This window comes from Capra hircus, chromosome 2, assembly GCF_001704415.2.
Source record: "Capra hircus breed San Clemente chromosome 2, ASM170441v1, whole genome shotgun sequence".
In the NCBI taxonomy this organism is placed as follows: Eukaryota; Metazoa; Chordata; class Mammalia; order Artiodactyla; family Bovidae; genus Capra; species Capra hircus.
In genome coordinates this window covers 29,627,186-29,650,938 of record NC_030809.1, presented here as the reverse complement: position 1 = coordinate 29,650,938, position 23,753 = coordinate 29,627,186, and the positions used below count along the sequence as shown (strand labels likewise).

The 23,753-nt window shown below is 51.4% G+C and overlaps 1 protein-coding gene across 1 annotated transcript; it reads left to right on the top strand.

The window, feature by feature from the left end:
- RUFY4 (RUN and FYVE domain containing 4) lies at positions 1,285–22,798 on the top strand. Its single transcript, XM_005676525.3, has 12 exons — positions 1,285–1,697; positions 2,878–3,029; positions 3,118–3,224; positions 4,861–4,986; positions 5,334–5,440; positions 5,721–5,864; positions 6,295–6,364; positions 7,548–8,195; positions 8,919–9,025; positions 16,098–16,244; positions 21,340–21,450; positions 22,015–22,798. Exons 2-12 carry the CDS (start codon positions 2,984–2,986, stop codon positions 22,115–22,117), a joined length of 1,716 nt encoding a protein of 571 aa, XP_005676582.2. The 5' UTR covers positions 1,285–1,697; positions 2,878–2,983; the 3' UTR covers positions 22,118–22,798.

Sequence of the window (23,753 nt, the reverse complement as noted above, 5' to 3'; positions counted from 1 at the left end):
CACACAGTCAACTGCTGGACTAGCTTGGGGAAAATTCATTCTTTCAGTGCCTTTCCCAGCAAGCCCAGCCCTGCCTCTCTTGGGTGGCTCCTAAAATCTCGCCTGAACTATTTGCCCTTTTAAGGGTCAGGTCCTACATCACCCTTCTCCCGGGGTCACAAGACAGCCAGATGAGACCTAACACGCTGCCCCCTCACCTGGTCGCGGCTCCAGCGCGCCCTGACCCACGTTGGGTGCTTTCCCCGCGGGGCTTTTTACCTGTCTCAGGTGAGCCAGGCTGTGCCTGCCACCTATCCGCACAGCGCCCTACCTGAAGCAGCAGCCGTCTGCTCTGGGCTCGGACTGAGCCCGGGGGCTCTCGGTACTCCCGCGGCGCGGGGGCCGGGGGGCTCCCCGGGGGCTGGGGGCCGCAGCGGGGCCCGGGCTCCAGCGCCTCGCAGCACAGCAAGCTCACCGTGCAGCCCATCCGGCCGGGCGCCCGCCCGCCGCTCGGCCCAGGGCGTCGGGAGGGGACCAGCGACGCCCCCAGCCCGTCCCCGCCCGGAGCCTCCTTGGCCCGCAGTGCCAGGAAGCGGGGGAGCGCGGGGCCGGGCGAGGGGCGGTGACACCAGCGCCTGGGCGCAGCCAGTGAGGAGGGAGACCCGAGGGCGCGGTGGCGCGGGGAGGGGCACGCGGGGTCTCGGGACCCGGGCGGCAGACCCGCCGGGAGAGAGACAGCGCGGGCGGGCGCGACGGGAGAGGCAGGAAGCAGATAAGGAGAGATAATGAGGGAGAGACGGGGACACGGGGGACGGAGAGGGGGGACGCAGCCTCTGCACGCGGGAGACCAAGTCCCGAAGAAGAGACCGGCAGGAAGTCCCCACCGAAGGACGGAGCCGAGCTTGGGTGCCGCGTGCGCGCCCGGGCTTACGCGGCTCCTAGGGCGGGGGTGGGTAGAGTGGGCTGTCCTCGCAGGGGCCTGCTGCTGTTTCCTGCGCTCAGTACTGGCTGCTGGGGACCCCACGGGGGAAGAACCCCAGCCTCAGGGAGGCAGAGCCATTGCCAGGGTGGGAGAGTCCCAGCCCCCTGGGCAATCCACCCAGCCCGTTCCTGGATACAGCCTTTCACGAGTGCTTTCACGTTCGACGTTTCTGGGGTGATTCCCAGAACTGGGGAGATGGCGCCGGTGGTCAGCAGTAACGGGGAAGAGAAGGGAGACATGTGGTGGGACCCTTGTTCTCTCCCCACCTGTACCACACTCCAAGTGACAGCGAAGACCGGCGGCGATCGTGGGGGCAGCATCGTAGCCTCTTTGTGCCACCTGGTGGCGATAAGGAAGAAAGACAAGAGCAAGTGACCTTGATGAGAAGCGGAAAGAAGGTGCAAAGCACTCGCAAAGCAGCAGTGGCCTCTACCTCTGGGTCCCCATCTCTGTGGGGCCAGCTAGTGAATCTGCCCCTGTTCTGCCTAAGAGGAACCATCTCCCATCTCAGCATCTGCCCTGGTGCCCTGCCTCTACCACTTCTCCCCTGTGTACAGTCTTCCGTTCCTCCTGCTCTGACCAAGATTTCCCCTTCCTCCAGGGTGCTGGACTGGGCATGAGTCACTTCCCAGGCAGCAAACTCTGGGAGAGGCTGTACAGAGCGCTCAGTCACAGATAACAGGCTGAGGCTGCAGTGCTCCAGCTTTCCATGCCCCAAAGAGCCAGGCCTTTCCGGGTGAGTAGCAAGGAGACCCTTGGGTCTCTGGGGGTGGTCGGATAAAGGGAGTGATGCCAGGAGCAAGGGCAGAGGAATCCTGGATAGAAATGAGGAAGAGGAGGCGGTCCAGCTAGGTGTTGGTGGATTCCAGAGATCATCTGGGCTAAAAGGAGCTGCAGAGACCCTCCATCCAACCCCTTGGTCTACAGGTGGGGACATCCAGGCCCATGAAAGGTGAAGGATGTGCCCCAGGTCACACAGTGAGCTCGCAACAGTGCCAGGTTGGAGGAGCAGGGCTCTTGATTCTCAGCACCGTGCTCCCTGAATACCATCCCCTGAGCCTCCCTCACCTTCCCTTCGTTTCATTTTCCCTTCCCCTTCTCTGCGTCCCAGCGCTCCTTCACTCCCACTCACCCCCAAATTCCAGCCACCACAGCGTGGGAGGCCGGACACCTGGCTTTCCCACCCTGTGCCTGCCTTTACTTCAGGCTCAAAGAATAAGCCCACGGGCCCTAGGGGCCACGTCTTTCTTCTCTGAGCCCCAGGATCCACTGTGTGTGGGGGAAACAGGCTGAGATTCCCTGGGGAGAGAGCAGCAGGATTAAAACCCTGCTCCTCACCCCCACACCCCAGCATTCTAGCCCAACCCCCCACTCTGTGGCCTTGCCTTGCTTCTGCCTCCTGCCTCCTTTTCCTCAAAGAACATACATTTTCCACTCAGCTGGGGCCCAGGAAAGGATGAATGTGTGTCCCAAGGATGATGACTGTTCGGGCAAGGCCCCCTGTGGGGAATAGGACCTCCCGCCCTCAGCCCAGCGTCCACATGGCTTGCACACATGAGCCCTTAGGACTGCTCACGGTCAGTCAGGGTTGAGGGCATGGGCTCTGCAGGCACAGGGACCTGAGTTCAAATTCTAGCTTCATCCCTTAGAGTTTGGTGACTTTGGATAGAACACCCTGTCTGAGCCCCCCTCTCCTCGTATAAAATGGAGTTAATAACCTCCCAGGGTTACTGTGGGGACTGAATGAGACAAGGGTATCAGGCAAGGGCACAGTACTTGCCTCCCAGGAACAGCTCCCTGGGAGGGTGGGGGAACCCCACCATCCTCCTCCTGCCTTGCCCCGAAAGAAGGAGCTGGGGTTTTCTCCTACCAGTGGACTCGCCGTGTGACCCCAGAGACGTCACATTGTTCTTTAGGCTCTGATTCTTCCTTTGTATGAGGAGAGCGCTGGGCAGCTGTAACCGGAGGCTCTTTCCCAGGCCGGTATTCTAGACCATAAGGAATCACGTCCCTCAGATACTCATGGCCAAAGAAGGGGCTGTCCTCAAGATGACCAGGGACCTGAAGGGTGAGTGTGTCCAGAGAGAGCCCTGGGACGGCACTTGGAGAGAGCCCCACTCCTCTCTGAAGTCTGACGTCCACTGTCTTCCACACAGCTGCTGTCTCTGCCATCCTTCAAGGCTACGGGGCTGGGCAGCAGCCGGTGACAGACGCCAGTGCTGAGCTGCACAGACTCTGTGGCTGCCTGGAACTTCTGCTGCAGGTAGGTCCTCCCCTTGCTGTCTCTCCCAGCTCTCCAGGTCCCGATAACCAGTAACCGAATGGGCTTTCCCAGGCATTGAAGGAAGAGCCCCTGCCACTCTTTGTTACCACACACTACCCCGTCTCTGTGACTGTGCGTGCACACTCAGTTGTGTCTGACTCTTTGCGATCCTAAGGACTATAGCCCACCAGGCTCCTCTGTCGATGGGATTCTCCAGGCAAGAATATTGGAGTGGGTTGCCATTTCCTACTCCAGGGGATCTTCCTGATCCAGGGATTGAACCCATGTCTCTTCCATTGCAGGCAGATTCTTTACTATTGAGCCACTGGGGCCTCCTCTTGTCAACTGGCAAATCCTTCTGGACATCTCACCTCACTCTTGGAGGGAAGTGAACCAGAGCAAGGCTAGGGTAGGGTTGGGCGGGGCTGGAGGCAGCCTCCTGCTCTAAAGACAAAGGTTTCAGAGGCACGCATGTCCCCGGGCTGGCCCTCCTAGCTGCTGGTTACAGCCTCAATCATCAGTAGCACTAGCTTTTATTGAGTACCTGCTATGGGGCCAGCTAAACTTTTTATATGCCCACCTTGTTTAATTTGGGCTTCCCTGGATGGCTCAGATGGTAAAGAATCTGGCTACAGTTCAGGAAACTCAGGTTTGATCCCTGGGTCAGAAAGACTCCTTAGAGAAGGGAATAGCAGTCCAGTATTCTTGTCTGGAGAATTCCATGGACAGAGGAGCCTGGCGGGTTACAGCCCATAGGGTTGCAAAGAGTCAGACACAACTGAGCAACTTTCACTTTCTTTCTTGTTTAATCTTTCTTTCCTGTGGTGCTTGATGACCAGCCCATGCCCAACCCCACACACACATCCCCTTCCTACTTCTCTATGTGCGTGTAGATGTGTGTGGTGTGAGTGTGCATGTGTGTGTGAGGTCTGTTTGTGTGTGGTGTATGTTGTGTGCCTAGGCAGTCTCCTGCCAGTCTGCCCCTCAGGCGCTGCAGGCCAGTCACACCGGCCTCCTCCTAAAGTACAGCAGGAAAGCACCTGCCTCAGGGCCTTCGCACCTGCCGTTCCCTCTGCCTAGACTGCTCCTCACCCAGAAATTTGGATGGCACATTTCCCTTCAGATCTGGACTTGAATAAAACCTCCTCAGTGAGGCTTTCTTGAGCCACCCTAATCTACATATTTAACACACACCATGCATACACATCACACACCCACACACCCCACACACCCCACACACATCTCACACATGCGTGCACACGCCACACACTTTCCATTCCCTTTCTCCACCTTACTTTTTCTCCTTATCAGTCAGTGCAATCTAATGTACTATCTGTTATGCTTATTCACTTTGTTCATTGCTGTATCCCCAAGGCTTAAAATGGGGCCCAGAACATAGTAAGTACTCAATGAGTATTTCTGTGATGAATGAATGAATGAGAACACCAAAGGCTCTGAAAGATCGAGCAGCTTGCTCCTGATCACACAGCCAGCTAGGGCAGACCAGGACCCTAAGCTGGCTGTGTCTGCATGAGCCCCTTCTCTGCCCCCACATGACCACTCAGCACGCTGGATGGCAGAGTGGGTTCTGGCAGAAAGCATTTCCACACTCTCCTTTCCCTCTTCTTGCTCCCAGTTTGACCAGAAAGAGCAGAAGAGCTTCCTGAGGCCTCGGAAAGACTATTGGGACTTCCTCTGTGCGGCCCTGTGGCAGCAGCGGGGGGACACGGAGCCAGTCCGCTTCGTCCACTCACTGGACAAGGTATCCGGGGCCAGAGGGCGGGGAGGCTAGCCTTGGCATGGTAAGGTCCTGCCCCTAGGCCCTTGACAAAGATGGCTTGGGGGCCGGAGGGGACACAGGCCTGCCCAAGGTCCCCCTTCTCACCCATCCCTGCTCCACTGACCATAGAAGCCCTCCCCTGGTCCCCGCGTGTCATTAGCCCTGCCCTCAGCACCCCTCCGGCACTCCCTTTCCTCCCACAGCCTTGAGTCCCAGGACACCCTTTCTCATCAACCATTCAGTCATTCCATCTTCTCTCCCTCTGTCCCAGTTGAGTTCCCTCTGTCCTAACACCTCCATCTGCTCACTTGTCCCCTATGCATTCTCAGTTGAAGACTCCGCTGGGGAAAGGCCGGGCCTTCATCCGCTTCTGCCTTGCCCACGGACAACTGGCCGAGTCCCTGCAGCTCTGCCTCCTGAACCCAGAGCTTACCAGGTGGGTAAGAGCCTCTTTACCCCAAAAAGGATGATTTGATATCGAGGACAAATAAAGGAAGGGTTGTAAAGGGAAAGTCAAGGAAGAAAGGGCAGAGGGGGAGGTTAGAGCCCCAGTCCTGGTAGCATCGTGATGCTTGGGCCTCCTGGTCCCCAAGGGCCATAACCCTGTTCTGCAGAACCATCCCAATATGGTGTGCAGTGGAAGTGGATTCTCTGAGGTCGGGGGCGGCAATAGCACCAGAACCAAAGGCCAAGGGTATGGATCATTGTTAACGCAGGGAGTGGTATGGCCCCCGGAGCCCTCTGGTGTGCCCTGAACTCCGGGAAGACATCCTCGACTCCCTCTATGCTCTCAACGGGATGACCTTCGACTTGGACCTGCAGCGGCCAGACTTGGATGGGGCCTGGCCCATGTTCTCAGAGTGAGTGGGGGCAGCATGGAGGGGAGCTTCTTTTCAATGCCTGCTCCCAGTACCACCACCCACCCAAACTAACCCTAAGCCCCCAGTCCCTAGCCCCATCTTTTCCTCCTCCTTCATTGCTCCCTGAACTCCCTGTTCTCCACCTCCCTAGACTTCTGTCTTCCAAGTGTCATCTTAGGATGTCCCACGATGCTGCAGTAAAGAGTTGCTGGATTGTTGGGGTAGATGTTGGGATGGGATGGAAGGATGGATGGAAGATGGGATGCATGGGTAGATGGACAGAAGGAATGCGTGCATCAGGGTGGAAAGGCAGAAACGCGGGAAGGTGAGGGGATGAATGGGTGGCTGGAAAGATGGGGTGTCTTGCATCTGAGGACCGAGACCACTGCTGGAGAGAGACCTAACATCCCCCTGCTTCTTTCGCTTTCAGGTCCCACTGCTCCAATTCCAGCCGGACCCAGGGAAGAAGACCCAGAAAGACCAAAGGTTCCCCAAAGGAGGTGCCTCTTCCCAACCTTCACTCTAGTTGCCTCTTCTCTATCTCTGTTGGGACCCCCAGGTTGAAAAGTAACTGAGGCCTGACCCAGCTAGACAAAGACAGAGAGGCCAACATGTGGACCTCGAGAGCCACAGTAGCATAGGCTTATATTCCTCAGGTGGTGAGGGTATCTACCAGGGAGAGAAAAGAGCCACTGGCAGCACCTGCAGGCGCCGTTGGGGGCCCTGGGGAGGAGGGAAGGCTGGGGAGGGTGGCTGGAAGTTTATAGAAAACAGCCCAGGGAAACCACCTCTGCTGGACAGTTTGCAAACATGTCAATTCAATTCAGAGAGTGACTAAAGAGCCAGATTGCCCGCTTCATATCCCAGCTCCATCCCTTACTAACTATAGTCCTTAGCACAAAACTTGTTCTGCCTCACGGGGTGGAGGCGGGGTTGCGACGGTGCATCAGCCCAGGTGCAGCGCAGGGCAAGGCTCCTGCTACATGCCCACTAATTAGGCAGTAGCTTGTGGTTCTCATCCTGCCATGGGCTCGCTTTGCACCACCACCCCGCCAGCTTCCAGGACCGGGGTGCAGATACTATATCTCAGTCTCAGACCTTGAGGAGTTCCAGAGCTTCAGGGAGATAGACCCTAAAGGAACATGTCGCAACACTAGTTAAATGTAGTGACCAGACACACCTAGGGACGTGGGAGTGCCGAGAAGGCTTCTTGACAGAGGTGACTCTTAGGGGCTGTTGGTCTATTTAAGCTTTCACCACAACCCTGTAAGGAGATATTATTCCCATTTTACAGGTCAGAAAAAGGAAACACAGGGAAGTCAAGTTCGGGGGGAGGGGGGAGATCAGAGGAGAGTGGTGGGAAGGACTTAGGGGAAGTCAGATAGATGCAGAAGATGAAGGTAAAGGAGGGAGGAAGATGCAGACTGGAGGTGAGGCAGGAAAGGGCGTTGAGAAGCACTATTGCTCTCTGATGAGATGAAAGCCCGGGCCTCGGGTCACCTGAGGTTGTCAACACTCAGATTCCTGGGCCCTACCCAAGACCTCCTAAATCAGGCTTCTAGTGGGAGGACGCAGGAATTCATATATTTAGCAAACACACTAGATTAGGGCCGTGGCTTCGCCCATGCACCAGGATGGTGAGCTGGTGCTGAGAGTGATGATGGGTTTGGGGCTTCTCTGCAGATATCAGCCACACATGGGAACTCCACAGAAGTCCACCTGGAGGAGCCACACACAAGCCAAGCCAGCTGTCTGCAAGATGCACCCAGGAAAGATGGGCTGGCTGGACTTCCCAGGTCCCAGCAACACAGGCATCATCCCCACTTTTTGGAAAAGAAGAAGGAAGATCCCAGGAGCCTTGGGTCCCCCCCAAGCATGTGGGAACTAGAGGGGGAGGGGTTTCAGCAAGACCAGGAGAAAGGAGCTCCAAGGACAGAGATCTGGCTGGAGGACTCAACACCCACCATCCAGGGACAGGGGGAGGGGGCCAGAGAGACCCTGAAGGAGGTGGTAGGGTCAGAGGCTGAGGGCAAGGGAGCTTTGCTGGGTGTGGAGGGCCAGAGGACAACAGAGGGGACTCATGAAGGGGAAGCAGAGCTGAGTCATATCCATAGACTGCTGGCCTCCAGCCCCAAAGGGACAATAGGGGATGTAGTGTCATGGGGCAGGCAGGATGGGAAGGTGCCTAGTATCCCAGGGGAGCTCTGGGTCCTTCAGGGCCTGGGAACCAAGGAAGACTCCACCTCAGAGAAGCCTCAAGAGCAGATAGGAGTGACCAGTATGACCAGGAGGGAGGAACAAGCAGAGATGGCCTTGCAGGATGTCATCAAGGTGAGAACAGTTGAGCTCTGTCTCTGCTCCCTGCTCTAACCTGGCCCATAGGCAGGTGTCTTCAAGGGTGGCCCTGGGCCCTTCCAGCCCATAGACTAATTTGCATTGGCCCACGCAGAACCATTATGATTTGAGGATACCATTTGAAGTTCTTTGGTTCATCACATGAAGAACATGCATTCTTCAGTTTATCACAATCCCCACCTCTCCCTATTGCCTCACACCAGGCCCACATTGTTCGTCCATGCTACCTGCCCAGCCCCTGTAGGCATCTGAGTTTGCAATCCCTTCCCAAAAGTTCTTCAGGGCAGTTGCTTGTCCTCAAGTTCCATAACCCTCTTTATTGGCAGATTTCTTCCCAATATCTAAGTTCTGCTGTTGCAGGCCCCACCCACCTCGTTGCTCCCAAGGCTGCTTCTCCTCAAGGTCACCCAAATTGTTTTCAAACCTTCCGCTAGCGTCCTCCCTAGGCAGAGGCTTCCAGGCGCTTGCCGTCAGTGACTTGGATTTTTTAGTGAAGGAGGAAATCATGGCTCCAGGCTCACCCAGGGGCGCAGCCAGGCACCACAGCTCCCAGGGCTCTCCCCAGTCCTGCGCTCCACCCAAGGGCTGTTTCACATGACCTGGGGTCTCATGGGGGTGTTTGCCAGGTCAAGTCCCGGGCTGGGATCTCTGCCCTCCTCCTTCACCTTCCATTTCCTTTCACCCTGTCCCCGCCCTCAGAGCCTCAGACATGGGCTGCAGAAAACCCAGGAGCAAGCCCAGCACCAGGAGCAGCTGCTGAAGGAGCAGGAAGGGGAGCTGAAGGCACTGCAGGAGCAGCTCAGCAGGTAACCTAGGAAACCAGCATCATAGCCAGGTGTGGGAGCTGGGAGGCCAGGGGGCAGGAGGCTAGCATTCATGGTCACACCAGGAAGCATCTTCTGAGCACCTCCCGTGTACCAGGCCTTGTGAGGGCACAACTTCGGGGTGCCGAGGTATACAGAGCACTATTCCTGCTACCCTTTGCCAGCCCCCTCCCTCGCTGGCCTCCCTAAGTAGCCCCAGGAGAGCTCTATGCGTCCCTCCCTTCCCGCACTCACCTTTGCCACTTGCTGCTGCCTCTTCTGCGTTCCCCTCCCTCTTTTCCATCCATGAAGCACCCCCTTCCACCACATTCCTGCCCCACTCTCTCTCTGTCTCCCTCTTTCCCTCTGTTTGCCTCTCCTTTTCCTGTTTCCTGTTGCACAATCTCTCTTTCACCCTCTTGATCATCGTAATCATAACTATCATCACGGAGCACATACATCCCTGGCATTCTTCCAGGTGCTTGCTCCTAACAACCTTAGGAGATCAGTCCTTCAAGAACCCCCATTTTATAGATGAGGAGGCTAAGGCTCCATGCTACACAACTCACCCAACATCAGCTAGTTAGTAGAGGAGCTGAGATCCAGACCCTGCAGCTGACTCCAGAACCAGTGGGCTACAGGCCAGTCCTCAGCCAGTACCCCGTGGCTGTGTATCAGTGCCCCCTTCTTTCCCTCTCTCAGCAACCAGCACATTCATCTTCCCATCATCACTCCACCTCAGGGGTCCACAGTGCACGTTTGTCTCTGCTTTCTCCCTCAGCCTTTCATTTTCTTAGGTTCTTGGTCACAGTTTATTCTTAAATTATGACGCCACGCGAAGTTCATCCTTGGTCTGACTCAGTCTCACCGTGTGTCTCTCCCTTGGTGTCTGTGTGCCTCAGCCTGCCTGCCGGCCTTGCCTCTCCCACGTGGCTGACACCTGCCCTAACCCAGGGGAGCCTGTGTAGCTGTGATTCAGAGTGAATCACAGAGCCATCCACTGACTGCTTAACAGGCACAGAGAGGCCTGGGACCCAGGAGCCAAGGCCAAAAGGCCCCCTGGGACTCCTACCACGAGATGCTCCGCTGAGTTCTGTGTTCTTTTTCAGCAAAGTATCCCATGATTCAGACCCTAAGTGAGTGCAGGGGCCTTGCCCACCCAAGACCATCTCTGGGGACCAAGACAGGCTGCAGGGAGAAGCTGGGAGGTTCTGGGAAGACCACCCAGCCCCAGTTGCTCCCTGAGCAACAGCCCCCTGTCCTGCTCCCATTATCCCATCCATCACCCAGTCATTCCACAAACATTCCACATGCCCACTCTGTGCCAGGCCTGTTCTATGTGCTATAGTAGTTATGATGATGATGGTCAAGAGGGTGAAAGAGAGATTGCGCAACAGAGAACCGGAAAATGAGAGGCAAACAGGAAAAGAGAGAGACAGACAGAGAAAGAGAAGATACTTTCAAGGATAAAACGCAAAATGCCGGCCCTTGTGGAGCTTACACGCCAGTGGGAGAGGCAGTTAATAAATACAAGCAAATAAAATACACAGGATGTCAGATTGTGATGAGTTCTAAGAAGAAAAAAATTAAAGCAGGAGAGAGGAATGGGAAGTAACAGGGGTGATGCTTTAAAATGAGGTGGCCTCACCAGGGGAGGCCTCCCTGGAGAGGTGAGGTTTGAGTTAAGACCTGAAGGAAGTGAGGAGTCATTTGTATATGTGATAGAAGAGTGTTCCAGGCAGAGGGAACGGCAGGAGCAAAGGCCCTGTGGTGGGAATGGGCATGGCATCAGGAGTGCCCCTATCACCCCAGTGGCGGGAAAGAGAGAGAGGATGTAGGAAAAGGTCAGGTGGGTAATGGGAAACCCTGGTGGGTCATCAGAGGACCTTGGCTTTGGCATGACTTTGAACCACTGAGCTTCCTGAGCAGAGGAGGAACATGATGTAACTCTGCTTATTAAAAATATATTTATCTGCATTTAAAAAGCAATTCAGGGGTTTTTAGTGTATTCACAAAGTTGTGCATCCACAATCAATTTTAGAATATTTTCATCACCCCAAAGAGAAACCTGGTACTCATTAGCAGACACTGCCCAAGCCCCCTCCTCTGCCTCCTAGCCCTGGGCAGCCACTAACCTGCCCTCTGTCTGCATGGCTGTGCCTGTTCCAGGCTGGCCTGCGTTTTCAAGGATTCACGCCCCCAGCCCCATGGAGCTAGTCTACAGGGGATCCAAGCTGGAAGGAGGGAGACCGATAAGGAAGGGGAGCTGGGACGTACCAGCGGTGATGGGGGTACAGGGAGCCGCTGGATCCTGAAGTCAGGCTCAAGGGACTGGATGTGGGGTGGAAGAGAAAGACGGAAGTCGAGAATGACTCCAGGCCTTCGGCCTGACTAACTGGAAAGCGAGAGTCACTGTGTGGAGGAGCAGCCTCTGGGGACAGCTCAGGCGTCGGGTTTGGAGCCTGCCAAGGTTGAGACCCTTGTAAGGCACCAAGTGGAGCTTTGGACGGGTGGTTGAGTGGAGTGGAGGAGAGAGGGTGGGCTGGAGGACCCATTGGAGAACCACTGGTATGAGGGTGGCGAGTACCAGAAGCTTCAGAGGCCGGGACAAGAGCCTCCTGGGAGCCAGGAACTCAGACCCCACACCCCGGGGAAAGGAGCCGTGGGCTTCGAGCTGGTGACAGTATGTCACCGACTGTAAGAAGGGCCACGGAGCCCAGGCAGAGAGTGAACAATGTTCTCCCTGCCGCTGTTGTGGCCACGGGCGGGGAGGGCACAGCAGGGAACAGGACAGGCACATCTACTCTCAGAGGCCTGCAGAGACAGACGACAGATCGACAAATAGAAATACAGTTTCAGATAGTCATGGGCCCTGCAGGGGAGAGAGAGGAAATCATCTAGAATTGGAGTCAGGGAAGCGCTCTCTGAAGAGGCGACATTTGAGCAGAATTCCAACCACAGGCAAAGCTGGGCCAGGAAGGCATCTCGAGAGGAGTCCTTCAAGCAGGAGGACTCCTGCTGATGCTAAGTCACTTCAGTCGTGTCCGACTCTGAGCAACCCCATAGACGGCAGCCCACCAGGCTCCCCCGTCCCTGGGATTCTCCAGGCAAGAACACTGGAGTGGGTTGCCATTGCCTTCCTCAGTCAGGAGGACAGGCAGGTGCAAAGGCCCAGGAGATCTGAAAAGGAGGGGATAAGGAGTCATGTGGCTAGAACAGAGGTCTCCACGTGCTCTAGAAGCAGAGTCGTGAACAGAAAGGTCTCATGGTCTGACTTGGGTTTCTGAAGGATAGCTCTGGCTCTGGTGGGGAGAACGGACTCAGGATGGGCAGGGTGCAGAGCCCCAGGCTATACGCACAGGGGAGACACAGCAGTCCCCAGAGCAGACCAACCCAGGGATATAAAAATATACCTGGGCTTTCCATACCCGCTTCCTGGCTTTCTGACTGTGTGGCCCTGGGTCCCTCTTCAGCCTTAGGTCCCTGATTTGCAAAAGGAGATGGTTGACTCTCTTCCAGCTCAGATGCTCTGTGAGATCTTCTTTCTAAGTAGACCTGCCCCCTGGGTTAACGTCAAAGCAGAAGGGATTAGGACAGGGACGAGTGGAAGGTCTTCAGATGGGGAACTAGGTAAATATCCCTTCTTCCCCCCAACTTGGGTGGCAGCACTGAGCTCCCCAGAGGCTGCCGCAGGACTGTAAGGATCCATCCCACTCTCCTACCTGCGGTCCACTCAGCCCTGGTGCCACGAACCACTGGTGACCAGGGCCCTGCGTGCATACATGTGTGGGGAGGCAAGAGACTAGAGCTGGGCAGGCCTGCTCTCAGATTTCTGCTCCCTCCACTTATCAAGTTGAGTGACCCTGGGCGAGTGTTACTCCCTCTCTAAAGGTCTGTTTTCTTTCCTATAAAGTGATGATCATATGACTTGTCCAATAAATTTGTGAAAGTTCAATGAAGCAAGGCTATAAAGCACTAAGCTCAGTGCCAGGCACATGGTAGATTCTCAATAGACTTTAATTCCTTCCGTGTTAAGAGAGGACACTTCCTGCCCTAGGACTGTCGGTAGTGGTGGTGGTTTAGTCTGTAAGTCGTGTTCGACTCTTGTGGCTCCATGGACTGTAGCCCGCCAGGCTTCTCTGTCCATAGGATTCTCCAGGCAAGAATACTGAAGTGGGTTGCCATTTCCTTCTCCAGGGGATCTTCCCGACCCAGGAACTGAACCCGATTCTCCTGCATTGCAGGCAGATTCTTTACAGACCGAGCCGTGGAGGGAAGCCCTTAAATACTTAAAATGCTTCAGTGGTTTCCATGGCACTGAGATCAAAGTCCACTCCTCCTGGAGCACTGAGGATGCTGCCTGCCTCCCGCCTTGCCTCCTGCCTCCCCACCCCACCCCACCCCCTGTAGAGGGTTGGCCAAAAAGTTCATACAGGTTTTCCCATTACAGCTTATAAAAAACCCAAACAAACTTTTTGGCCAGCCCAATTGTTTTGTTTGTCCTTCTTTCATTTCCTCAAACAAGCCAAGTTCTTCCCAACTTGCAGAACTTGGCATGCCCCTTTCTCTGGCTCTGCAAGGCTGCTTCCTTGTCTTTCAGATCTGCTTAAAGGTCACCCTGTCTAAGAAGACCTCCTGAGTGCTCCCTCAGCTCTGCGGCTCTGCCACTCCTGTGTCATCGTTGCACACTTATCTTATTGGTGCATCACTCATTTTGACCACTGCCCCAAACATGCTATAAGCTCCACCAAGAACACAGTCATTGGCACACAGTAGGTGCTTAATTTCTTGCCTAGAGAATCCCATGGTCGGAGGAGCCTGGCGGGTTGCAGTCTATAGGGTCACAAAGAGTCGGACACAACTGAAGTGACTTAATAACAGGTGCTTAATAAATGTTCCCTCTAACCCCAAAGACACTGACTAACCGCAGTGGTCACATTAGGGCCTGTGCTGCCCACACCAGAGGCCCTGGGATCACTGGGCACGTAATTTAGCTTAGGAAAATGTGATCCTAATACTAAGAAATGAAGAGGCTGAGGACTCAAATGTTTGTTAAGTCACTCTTCCCTATGGCTGCAGGGACTGGCCCTTCTGGATTTTGGTGGCTAGCTGTTGTCTGGTGTCAGGCCCACCCAGTTTCCCTCCCTGCAGCACGCTGTGGCAGAAATTCTTAAATTAATAACTCAATTCATTGTCAAGCCTCTTTCCCTAGGGGCATGGGTACACACACACACACACACACACACACACACACACCTGTCTGAACAATGGAGTAAAAGGTGGGGGCCTGGAGCTAGGACCTTTTTATTTCCAGTCCATTAGATTTCTTAGAAACTTCCAGGAAGCCACTAAGACAAAAGGAAAAGGCAAGAATAGAACTGAGGAGTTTCTAAGCCCAAACTGAAACAGAAATTTAAGAAAGCCATATGTTTAATATGACTTTTTTTTTAACTGAAAAGACAATGTAATGCAATTTTTCAAAATATTTTAAAGCCAAAAAGTCACTTCAAATCCTACATCACTTACTGCTCTCCCCAAACACCGCAGTTGTTTTCAGCTGGTGCTGCCCATCCAGCCTGGGCTCCCAGGCACCTGCTACCCCCCAGAGACCAGCCAGGATTGTGAGCATGCCTTTCCAGAAAATGATATTTTAAAATGAAAATGTTAAAGAGAGAGAGAAAGGAGGAAAACAGTTGAAAATATTGGCTCATTCTCTCTAAAGGAACACGCAAGGCTAGACCCTGTTTTCACGGCTCTGATCGGTTGATGAGTCAGTCTGCAGGTGTCCGGTCGCACAGTGCTTTGATTGGTGTGATGTGTGTGTTGGGTGGTGAGTGTATGTGGTGTCGTAGGAGTTATTGGTGTGTGATGTGTTGTGAGTATGTGTGAAGTATGTGCATGGTATGTGTTGTGTACATGTTATGTGCATGTGTGCGATGTATGCTGTGATGTGCAAGTTTAAGTGTGTGATGTGTCTAGTGGGGTGTGGTATAGGTACATGTGATGTGTGTGGTATACGTGTAGTGTGTGTGTCCTGTGTTGTGAGTGTGTGGTGCATGTGTGTGTGGCATCTAGTGTGGTGTGTATGCACCTGTATGTGTTGTGTGTGTTGTATGTGGTATGTGTGCTGTGTTGTGAATGTATGATGTGTGGGGTGTTGTGTATGGGGTGTGTGTGTGTAGTGTGTGCTATGTGTGTGTGGTGTCTAGTGTGGTGTGTGTACCTATATGTGTTGTGAATTGTGTTGTATGTAGTGTGTGTGTGTGCTCTGTTGTGAATGTATGGTATGTGGTGTGTGTATACAGTGTGTAGTGTGTGTGCACTATGTTGTAAGCATGTTCAGTGTAGGTGTGTGTGGTGTCTAGTGTGGTGTGTGGGCCTGTATGCACTGAGATTGTGTGTTATATGCTCTGTGTGTGTGCTGTGTTATGAATGTATGGTGTGTGGGGTGTTGTGTGTGGGGTGTCTGTAGTGTGTGTGCTGTGTAGTGAGTGTGTGTGGTGTATGTGTGTGTGCTTTCTAGTGTGGTGTGTGCCTGTATATGTTGTGAATTTGTGTTATATGTCATGTGGGTGTGCTGTATCGTGAATGTGTGGTATGAGGGGTGTTGTGTGGGGTATTATATGGTGTGTGTGTATGGTGTGTAGTATGTGTGTGCTATGTTGTGAGTGTGTTCAGTGTATGTGTGTGTAGTGTCTAGTGTGGCATGTGTCCCTGTATGTGTTGCAAATGTGTGTTATATGTGGTGTGTGTGTGTGCTGTGTTGTGATTGTATGGTGTGGGGGGTGTTATGTGGTGTGTGTGTATAGTGTGTAGCGTGTGTGTGGTGTGTGTGTATAGTGTGTAGCGTGTGTGTGCTATGTTGTGAGTGTGTTCAGTGTGTGTGTGTGCCTGTATGTGTTGTGGTTGCATGTTATATGTGGTGTGTGTGTGTAGTGTTGTGAATGTGTGGTGTGTGTGTGCACTTCAGCTGTGGGGCACCGCCAGCTTCCTGGGTGGGGCTCCGGTCACTCAGCCCGGCTCAGACACAGATGCTGCGCCATGCCCTCAGAACTCAGCCCTCCTCTGTGCCCAGGTGTCAGGAGGAGAGGGCCCGGCTGCAGGCGGAGCTGGAGAAGAAGCAACAGGAGGCTGAAAGGAAGGACGCCGTGTATGAGGAGGAACTTGGCGGACAGCGGGACCTGGTGCGAGCCATGAAGAGTCGGGTGCTGGAGCTGATTCAGTAAGGGCGGGACCCCGGGGTGCGGTGCAGGAGAGGGCATGGTATCAGGCATGCCCTCCGGATCTTTGTGTATACCAACTCATTTCCTTCTTTCAGCCATCTCTGCTGTTATCCCCATGTCACAGATGAGAAAACTGAGGGTCAGAGAGGCTGACTTGGCCACCAAGGACACACAGTGTACAAATTTCATAGAGTCCTCTTGCCTCTAAGGCAAGCCCCCCTCTAACCCCCACAAACACACACAACAACCAAGGTTAGGAGAAGGGAAAGAAGCCCAGAGGTTAACTGGGAGTAATCTCATGTCCTATACCTGCCTGCATGCTGGACTTCCTCAGCCCACTGGGCCTGTGGCCTGTCCTGGGTCAGCTGCCCTTGGTTCCAGAGGCTGAGCTCACCAGGATTCATCCAAAACCACTAAACTCACTGAAGGATAGGAGGAAATGGGTAAAACCTGCTTTCTACCCTTTGGTCCAGTGAGGAGATAATTCCCAGATACACAGTGTTCTCTCATCTCGTTCAGAAAATATGAGACTGTTGGACTCAGGTTCCCTTAGAACTGGAAGGCTTCTGAGGGACCGTCTAGAAATAAGTGCTCTTGCATAAAATCCAAGTGATTACAGGTGAGACAAGGGAGAGATCAGCCAGGAAAGAAAGAAGAATTTAAGGAATAATCTCCCCTGAGGAGCTGTCAGTTGGGAAGAAGCTAATAAAAAATTAGGTATATATCTCACAAAAGAATTTAAGGTGGCTAACAATAAGACAGATAGACAGAGGGAGGGAGATACATATGATTGTTAAAGAAAATAGAAGATTTCCTGAAAGATGAAAAAGATACTCCTGAAGTATCAGGTTTAAAACTTAACTCTGAACATCTTGGTAGCAGGATGAAAAAGAGAAATGCATCCATCCATTCAAAGGAGCAATACCAGTTCACCAAGAGAGACAAATGTTTTTCCTAGTGCTAAAGAAATTAATCACAAGGTCCCAAACCATATAGTACAGTGTCTCCCCCAGAAGCATTAGGGAAGACATGGCCCTAAGCCAAAACAAATGGAGGATGGAGCAAGAAGGCTGACTTCTGTGTCAAGATGGTAGACTGACCACACATTAGTTAGTTAGTTAGTTAGTTAGTTATTTCAGTCACCCAGTCGTGTCTGACTCTTTGCGACCCCATGGACTGCAGCATGCCAGGCCCTCCTGTCCATCACAAACTCCCAGAATTTACTCAAACTCCTGTCCATTGAGTCAGTGATGCCATCCAACCGTCTCATCCTCTGTCATCCCCTTCTTCTCCTGCCTTCAATCTTTTCCCAGCATCAGGATCTTTTCAAATGAGTCAGCTCTTCACAGCAGGTGACCACACATTATCCAGCCTCTATCCTGAGATCTTACTAGAATGATTGTAAAGGAATAAAACAGAGAGAAAGTTGGAGGAGCCAACCACAAGTGAGAGATAATAACTAATTTCCAGAAGCCAGAAAATAGATGGAGAAGTGGATACTGAATTTAGCCCGAGTTAGTACTCCAGGGCCCAGAGACACCAAGAACACAGATGGCAGAAGGGAGGTGAGGGGCAGAAACTGGGCAATTTTACTGATAAAGTCATTAGAAAGAGCAGTGTACAGCCTGCTCTGTACAGCTGTGCAGTGTACAATGTACAGTACTTTCTACCTGCCTCCCCAACTACAGAACTTCTAAGAGTGAGGGGTCTATCATCAGGCAAATAATTAAAAGTTGATGTGGCAGGTAGCTCCCTGCCCAATATGCCCTAAAGTGAGGCTACTAGTCAGCCATCCCCTTCTACGCCTCGGAGCCCTAACAGCTTTTATCACCTCTTTCTTAAACGTGAAATGACAACCGAGGATCCCCAGACATTTGAGGAGAGCTTAGAAAATAAAGGGGAGTGACAAAGATAAACAAACAAAAAAGATCCATCGTCCATGATGCTATGAAAAGCAACCATCAAAAGATGAGAAACATTCTCGGAAATTAAAAATATGATTACTGAAATGTTTGAATTCACTCGGATTGGAAAAGAAAGACGAGGCAGTCTCTCAGAAAGTACAATGAAAGCACAGATCAATGAAGGCATGAGAGAAATAGAAACACAGAGAATCAGTCCAGGTGTTCTAATAACTTCTCCAACTGACAGGAGTTCCAAAAAAGGAGAGAATAGAAAGAAGGTGATTATCGAATAAAAATATGAGATGCTTTCCCAGTTCTGATGGGAGTTGTTCTTCAGATTTAAAGATTTCACTGAGCAACCAGCATAATACAGGAAAGGGGCAGAGTAAATGACATCTAGATACATCATTGTGAAATTTCATTAAAACAAAGATAAGGAGAATATCCTAAAAGACAGGTCCACTTATAAAAGAAATAGAACCCAACAAATTTTAAGGGTTCAGTGACGTAGGGTTCAATGGTTAAGACTCAATGGTGTAATGCTTTCAAGTTCTAAGAAAAACTGGCTTTTGCCCTCAAATTCTACATCCAGCCAAACTATGAAGCAATGTCTATCATTTTTCAGATAGACAGGTTACATAAAATTCACCTCCCACACAGACTTTCTTCGGAAGTTAATTAAGGATGTGCTCCAGAGAAACAAGGAAGTAAGCCAAGAAAGGAGAAGATGTAGAACTCAGGAATAGTAGCTCTAGCCCATGAGGAAAGGAAAGGGAATTCCCAAGATGACAAGTGGGCAGCAAGCCCAGGAAGCAGTCAGTTCAGACTACAGCAGAAGTATGGAGGGCCCAGGAGGGAGGTCTCAGGAGAGAAAAAGCTTCAGTAGAGTATCCGAGATGATGAAGAAGGGGGTTGGTGCAGATTAGGCCATGTTAAATGCAAGTCATGCAAGGAGCAAAGAAAAGTAATTAGAAAGTTCCAGAAAAACAAAAAATTTCCCAGAAAGGAAATATCACAGAACACAGCTCCAGGTGATGCAATATGTTTATGTATTGTCTAATAATGTAAATACTGCTCATTGATTATTTTCAATGTTAGAATCAATCTAAAGGTAAAGCACAGAAAACAATTATAATTATAGAACAAACCTAAACGTTACTCAGAGAAGGCAATGGCAACCCACTCCAGTACTCTTGCCTGGAAAATCCCATGGATGGAGGAGCCTGATAGGCTGCAGTCCATGGGGTCAATAGGAGTCAGACACAACTGAGCGACTTCACTTTCACTTTTCACTTTCATACATTGGAGAAAGAAATGCCAACCCACTCCAGTGTTCTTGCCTGGAGAATCCCAGGGACAGGGGAGCCTGGTGGGCTGCCGTCTATGGGGTCGCACAGAGTCGGACACGACTGAAGCGACTTAGCAGCAGCAGCAGCAAATGTTACTACCTAAACAGTGTCAAGTATATAATAGGATCCAACAGGAATACCTGTGAAGATGGAAACGTTCTGCATTTGCCCAGTCCGATATGGTAGCTACTAGTCCCATGTAGCAACTGAGTACCTCAAATGTTGACTGGTGCAACTGAGAAAATGAAGTTTTAACTTTAAGTTAAATAAACACCTGATATCACTTATATGTGGAATCTAAAAAAATACAACAAACTAGTGAATAAAAAAAGAAGCAGGCTGACAGCTATAGAGAACAAACTAGTGGTTATCAGTGAAGAAAGGAAAGGAGGGAGGGGCAATATAAGGGATTTTTTTAAAGGAAGTTATTATGGGGTTATCGTGTATGTGAGACTTTTGAAAATTGTAAAGTACTGTAGAATTTAAAGTATCTTCCATGCAATGAAAATAATAATAACATAAAAAGTTAAACATATACCTAAGTGTCTGCATATGGCTGATGGCTACCATGTTGGAAGTTGCAGGGGTCAATGACAAATTAGAAGGTGGAGGAGGAAGAGCGCTGAAGAGAAAGGATGCTCGCACCATCTTATTACAGAATGGCAGTCGTGTGATGCTGTCTGTAGTTAATAGGATGAGTGAGAAATGAATGGGTGGGTATGTTCTATAAAACTCCAGTAGTAACCAATAAGGGAACAAAAAATGGAGATATAATTGCATTGAGAGGAAGGAGGAGTTAGCAAGGATGGTAATGAATAAGCTGTATCCTGTGATATCAAGCAGCTCTGTAAAATATACTCTCTCTTGGTAAATCAGGATGGAAGAATATGAGCGTATTACTTAAACATGGAACTAATATCCAGGAAAAAAACCTAAAGGATGTAAGGAGTGGTTTGCCGCCGAGAATGGGAAGGAAGCATATCGATTTCCTTTTGATACAATTCCTTCTGGACTGTTCAGTGTTTAAATCATGCCTGTGTGTGTCATTTCGGTAAAAATGTTAAGCAACCCACATTCCTAAACATTCTTCAAAAAAAAAAAAACAGGATAGTTTTGGGGGAGCATGAACATACATAACTACAAGGCAGTTTGTACTGAGTGCCAAGTGAAAATAATAGGCATTCTATGCTTTAGGAAGCTGGGGCAAGAGCCCCCGGGGGCCTCCAGGATCAGGGAGCATTTCTTAGAGGAGGTGGGATATGAACAGATTCTTAAATAATGGGTCAAGATTAAGTTGGGTGAAGGGAGCCTGGGTGTCACCGTCCATCTTCCCAGAAAAACTGGAGACTCTCCGATCTCTAATGTGCGTGTGTGTCTCTCTGCCTCTTCATCTGTCTGTGTCTTTCTCCCTCACTGCATCTCTTTCTTGGCCTCTCCATCCTGCTCCCTGTCTGTGACTCTGTCCCTGTCTGTCTCTGCATTTTTCCCGTGTCTTTCTCTCACCCTCCACATTGATCTCCCTGTCTCCTTCTCTGTGTGTCTGTCTCCCGCCAACTCCCTGACTTCCTCTCTCTCTCTGAATGCCTGTACCTCTTTCCCTCCTTGTCTGCCTCTCCGTTTCTGGCTGTCTGTCTTTCTGCTCCGCTGTTTCTCGCCTCTTTTTGTCTCTCTCTGTGTATATCTCTGTGACTCCTCTATTTTTCCCTGTCTCTCCCTCTTCTTTGTCCCTGTGTGTCTGTTTCTGTCTCTCCACCTGTGCATCTCCATCTTTCTCTCTTCCTCTATCGTCTTCTTCTCCCTCTCTCTGTCTGTGTGCATCCCCACCTCCACTTGCCCATCAGAGAGAAGGACATCCTGTGGCAGAAAGTCCAGCATCTCTCGTCCGTGGCCCCTGGATGCTGTGTCGTCTGCAGCAAGATCTTTGGCCGGTTGTCTCGGCGGTACCCATGCAGGTAACAGGTGGGGTACAGCATCCTACCTTTGGGACAGCCCAATTTCCACCAGCCCACAGCCCTGTGCCCACTCCAGAGAAGGGAGGGACACAGGAACTAGGCATCTGTGAAATGCCACTTGAAGCTGGCCACTCACTTTACCCAATACTTGGCAGAGACATGAGCAAGAACTGTAGTAAGGGGGCAGACAAGGAATGGCCTCTGCAAGAAGGGACTGGGTGACCCTTCCAGGAGCTGACTGATTAATGGACCCGCTAGTCTCATCTGGGAAGAGAGTTCCTGTCCAAAGGAAGCTGCCCTCCTCACCTTTCCCTGGGAACATGGTGAGAGGGCAGACAGCAAGAGAAAGGACCGTGGGCCATCAGGAGAACCTGCCACTTGGAGGACCCTGGAAGGGTGGGGCATCAGGACACCTTTTAGGAAAGAGAAGTCCTCCTGAGATAGACCCAGGGCCGTTCAGCCAGAAGATGAGAAATGCAGAGACAGACACAAAGATGCTCGAACTTCACGACCCATCCCCCGTATGCACCCACGTGTACCCACTCTCCTGCCTCTGCTCCCCAGGCTCTGTGGAGGCCTGGTTTGCCATGCCTGCTCTGTGGATTACAAGAAGAGAGAGCGCCACTGCCCACCCTGCTCCCAGAGGAGAGACGCCCATGTTCTCTGACCAAGACCCGTCCAGGACTGGCTGCTCCATCCCACCCAACCCCTCTTCTTGGCCCTTGGCGGCCCTCTGGTCTGACCAGTCCTGCCGTCTAAGGCAGACAGCACTTGAGTGGACAGACCGTGGTGTGGAAGGTGGAAAGAGCCGGGGTGGTAGTCAGGAAAGAGGTTCTAACCCTGCATCTCCCACTGATGAGCTGGGTGACTTTGACAGAGCTGTCAGGCTTTTCTCATAACATGAGAGAGTGGGCGCCATCTTGGTCTAAAGTCCCTCCAACTCAGAATGTCTTGTCCAAGAATAAGACCTGGTGGCCCAGGTGTTTCCCCTCCACACTCATACCTCAGTCAGCCCACCCTTCACAACACAGGGGAGCTTCCTGTCTGGAGTCTGCTTGGGGGTCTATGTTGTATTTATTTTTAACAGCTTTCTTCAGGTACTATTAACATATAATACACTTTATATAAAATCTGATGAGTTTTGACTTTAATATACACCCTGAAGCCATCACTGTATTCACAATAACAGACACATCATCATCCATCAGCCTCAGTTTCCTTGTGCCCTTTGTCATCTCTACCCCCAACCTCTCTCCTTCCCCAGGCAACTACTTACTTGCTTTCTGTCACTAGAGACCAGTTTGCATTTTCTAGAATTTTGTACAAAAAAAATCATACAGTATACACTCTTTATTATCTGCCTTCTTTCACTCAGCATAATTCAGTTCAGTTCAGTTCAGTCACTCAGTCATGTCCGACTCTTTGCGACCGCATCCCCACAGTATGCCAGGCCTCCCTGTCCATCACCAACTCCCAGAGTCCACCCAAACCCATGTCCATCGAGTCAGTGATGCCATCTAACCATCTCATCCTCTGTCGTCCCCTTCTCCTCCTGCCCTCAATGTTTCCCAGCATCAGGGTCTTTTCAAATGGGTCAGCTCTTCTCATCAGGTGGCCAAAGTATTGCAGTTTCAGCTTCAACATCAACCCTTCCAATGAAAACCTAGGACGGATTTCCTTTAGGATGGACTGGTCGGATCTCCCTGCAGTCCAAGTGACTCTCAAGAGTCTTCTCCAACACCACAGTTCAAAAGCATAATTATTTTGTCATAAAATACTGCTGAGTAGTATTCCACTGCATGGATATACTGAATTAGTTTACACATTTATCTGTTGCTGATACTTGGGCTGTTTCCAATTTGAGGTTATTACAAGTAAGCTTCTTCTCATCACCTATGTACATATATTTGTGTAGAGATATGCCTTTATTCCTCTTGGGTAAATACCTAGGTATGAAATGACAAGGTGTGGTAGGTATATGTTTAAGTTTTAAGAAATGGCAGTTTTATTTCCCAAAGAGATTATATTAATATGTCATACCTTCTCACTGACAGGGTGCAGGAGTACCAGTTACTCCCCAGGGCATCTGGTTTGGTGGGTTTGAGGGGAGGCTTGAGGCTCTCTGCCCTTTCCTTCCAACCACTACGATGACTTGGTGGGCCCAAGTTCTGAGCACTTCAGAAGACGGGGCTGAGTCTAGGTGACCCTCTCTACAATGCTTAGGCAGCTAGACTTCAATACTAAAGACAGTTGATGAGGACTCTTGCAGCTCCTTGGTATGAGATCACATCCCCTGACTGCTC

Bases quoted from the DNA above. Each gene is read 5' to 3' on its own strand.
- RUFY4 (XM_005676525.3), top strand. From the start codon at position 2,984: ATGGCCAAAGAAGGGGCTGTCCTCAAGATGACCAGGGACCTGAAGG. The intron at 6,365-7,547 runs GTGCCTCTTCCC...GCTTCTCTGCAG, and splicing joins CCAAAGGTTCCCCAAAGGAG to ATATCAGCCACACATGGGAA. The intron at 9,026-16,097 runs GTAACCTAGGAA...CTCTGTGCCCAG, and splicing joins CTGCAGGAGCAGCTCAGCAG to GTGTCAGGAGGAGAGGGCCC.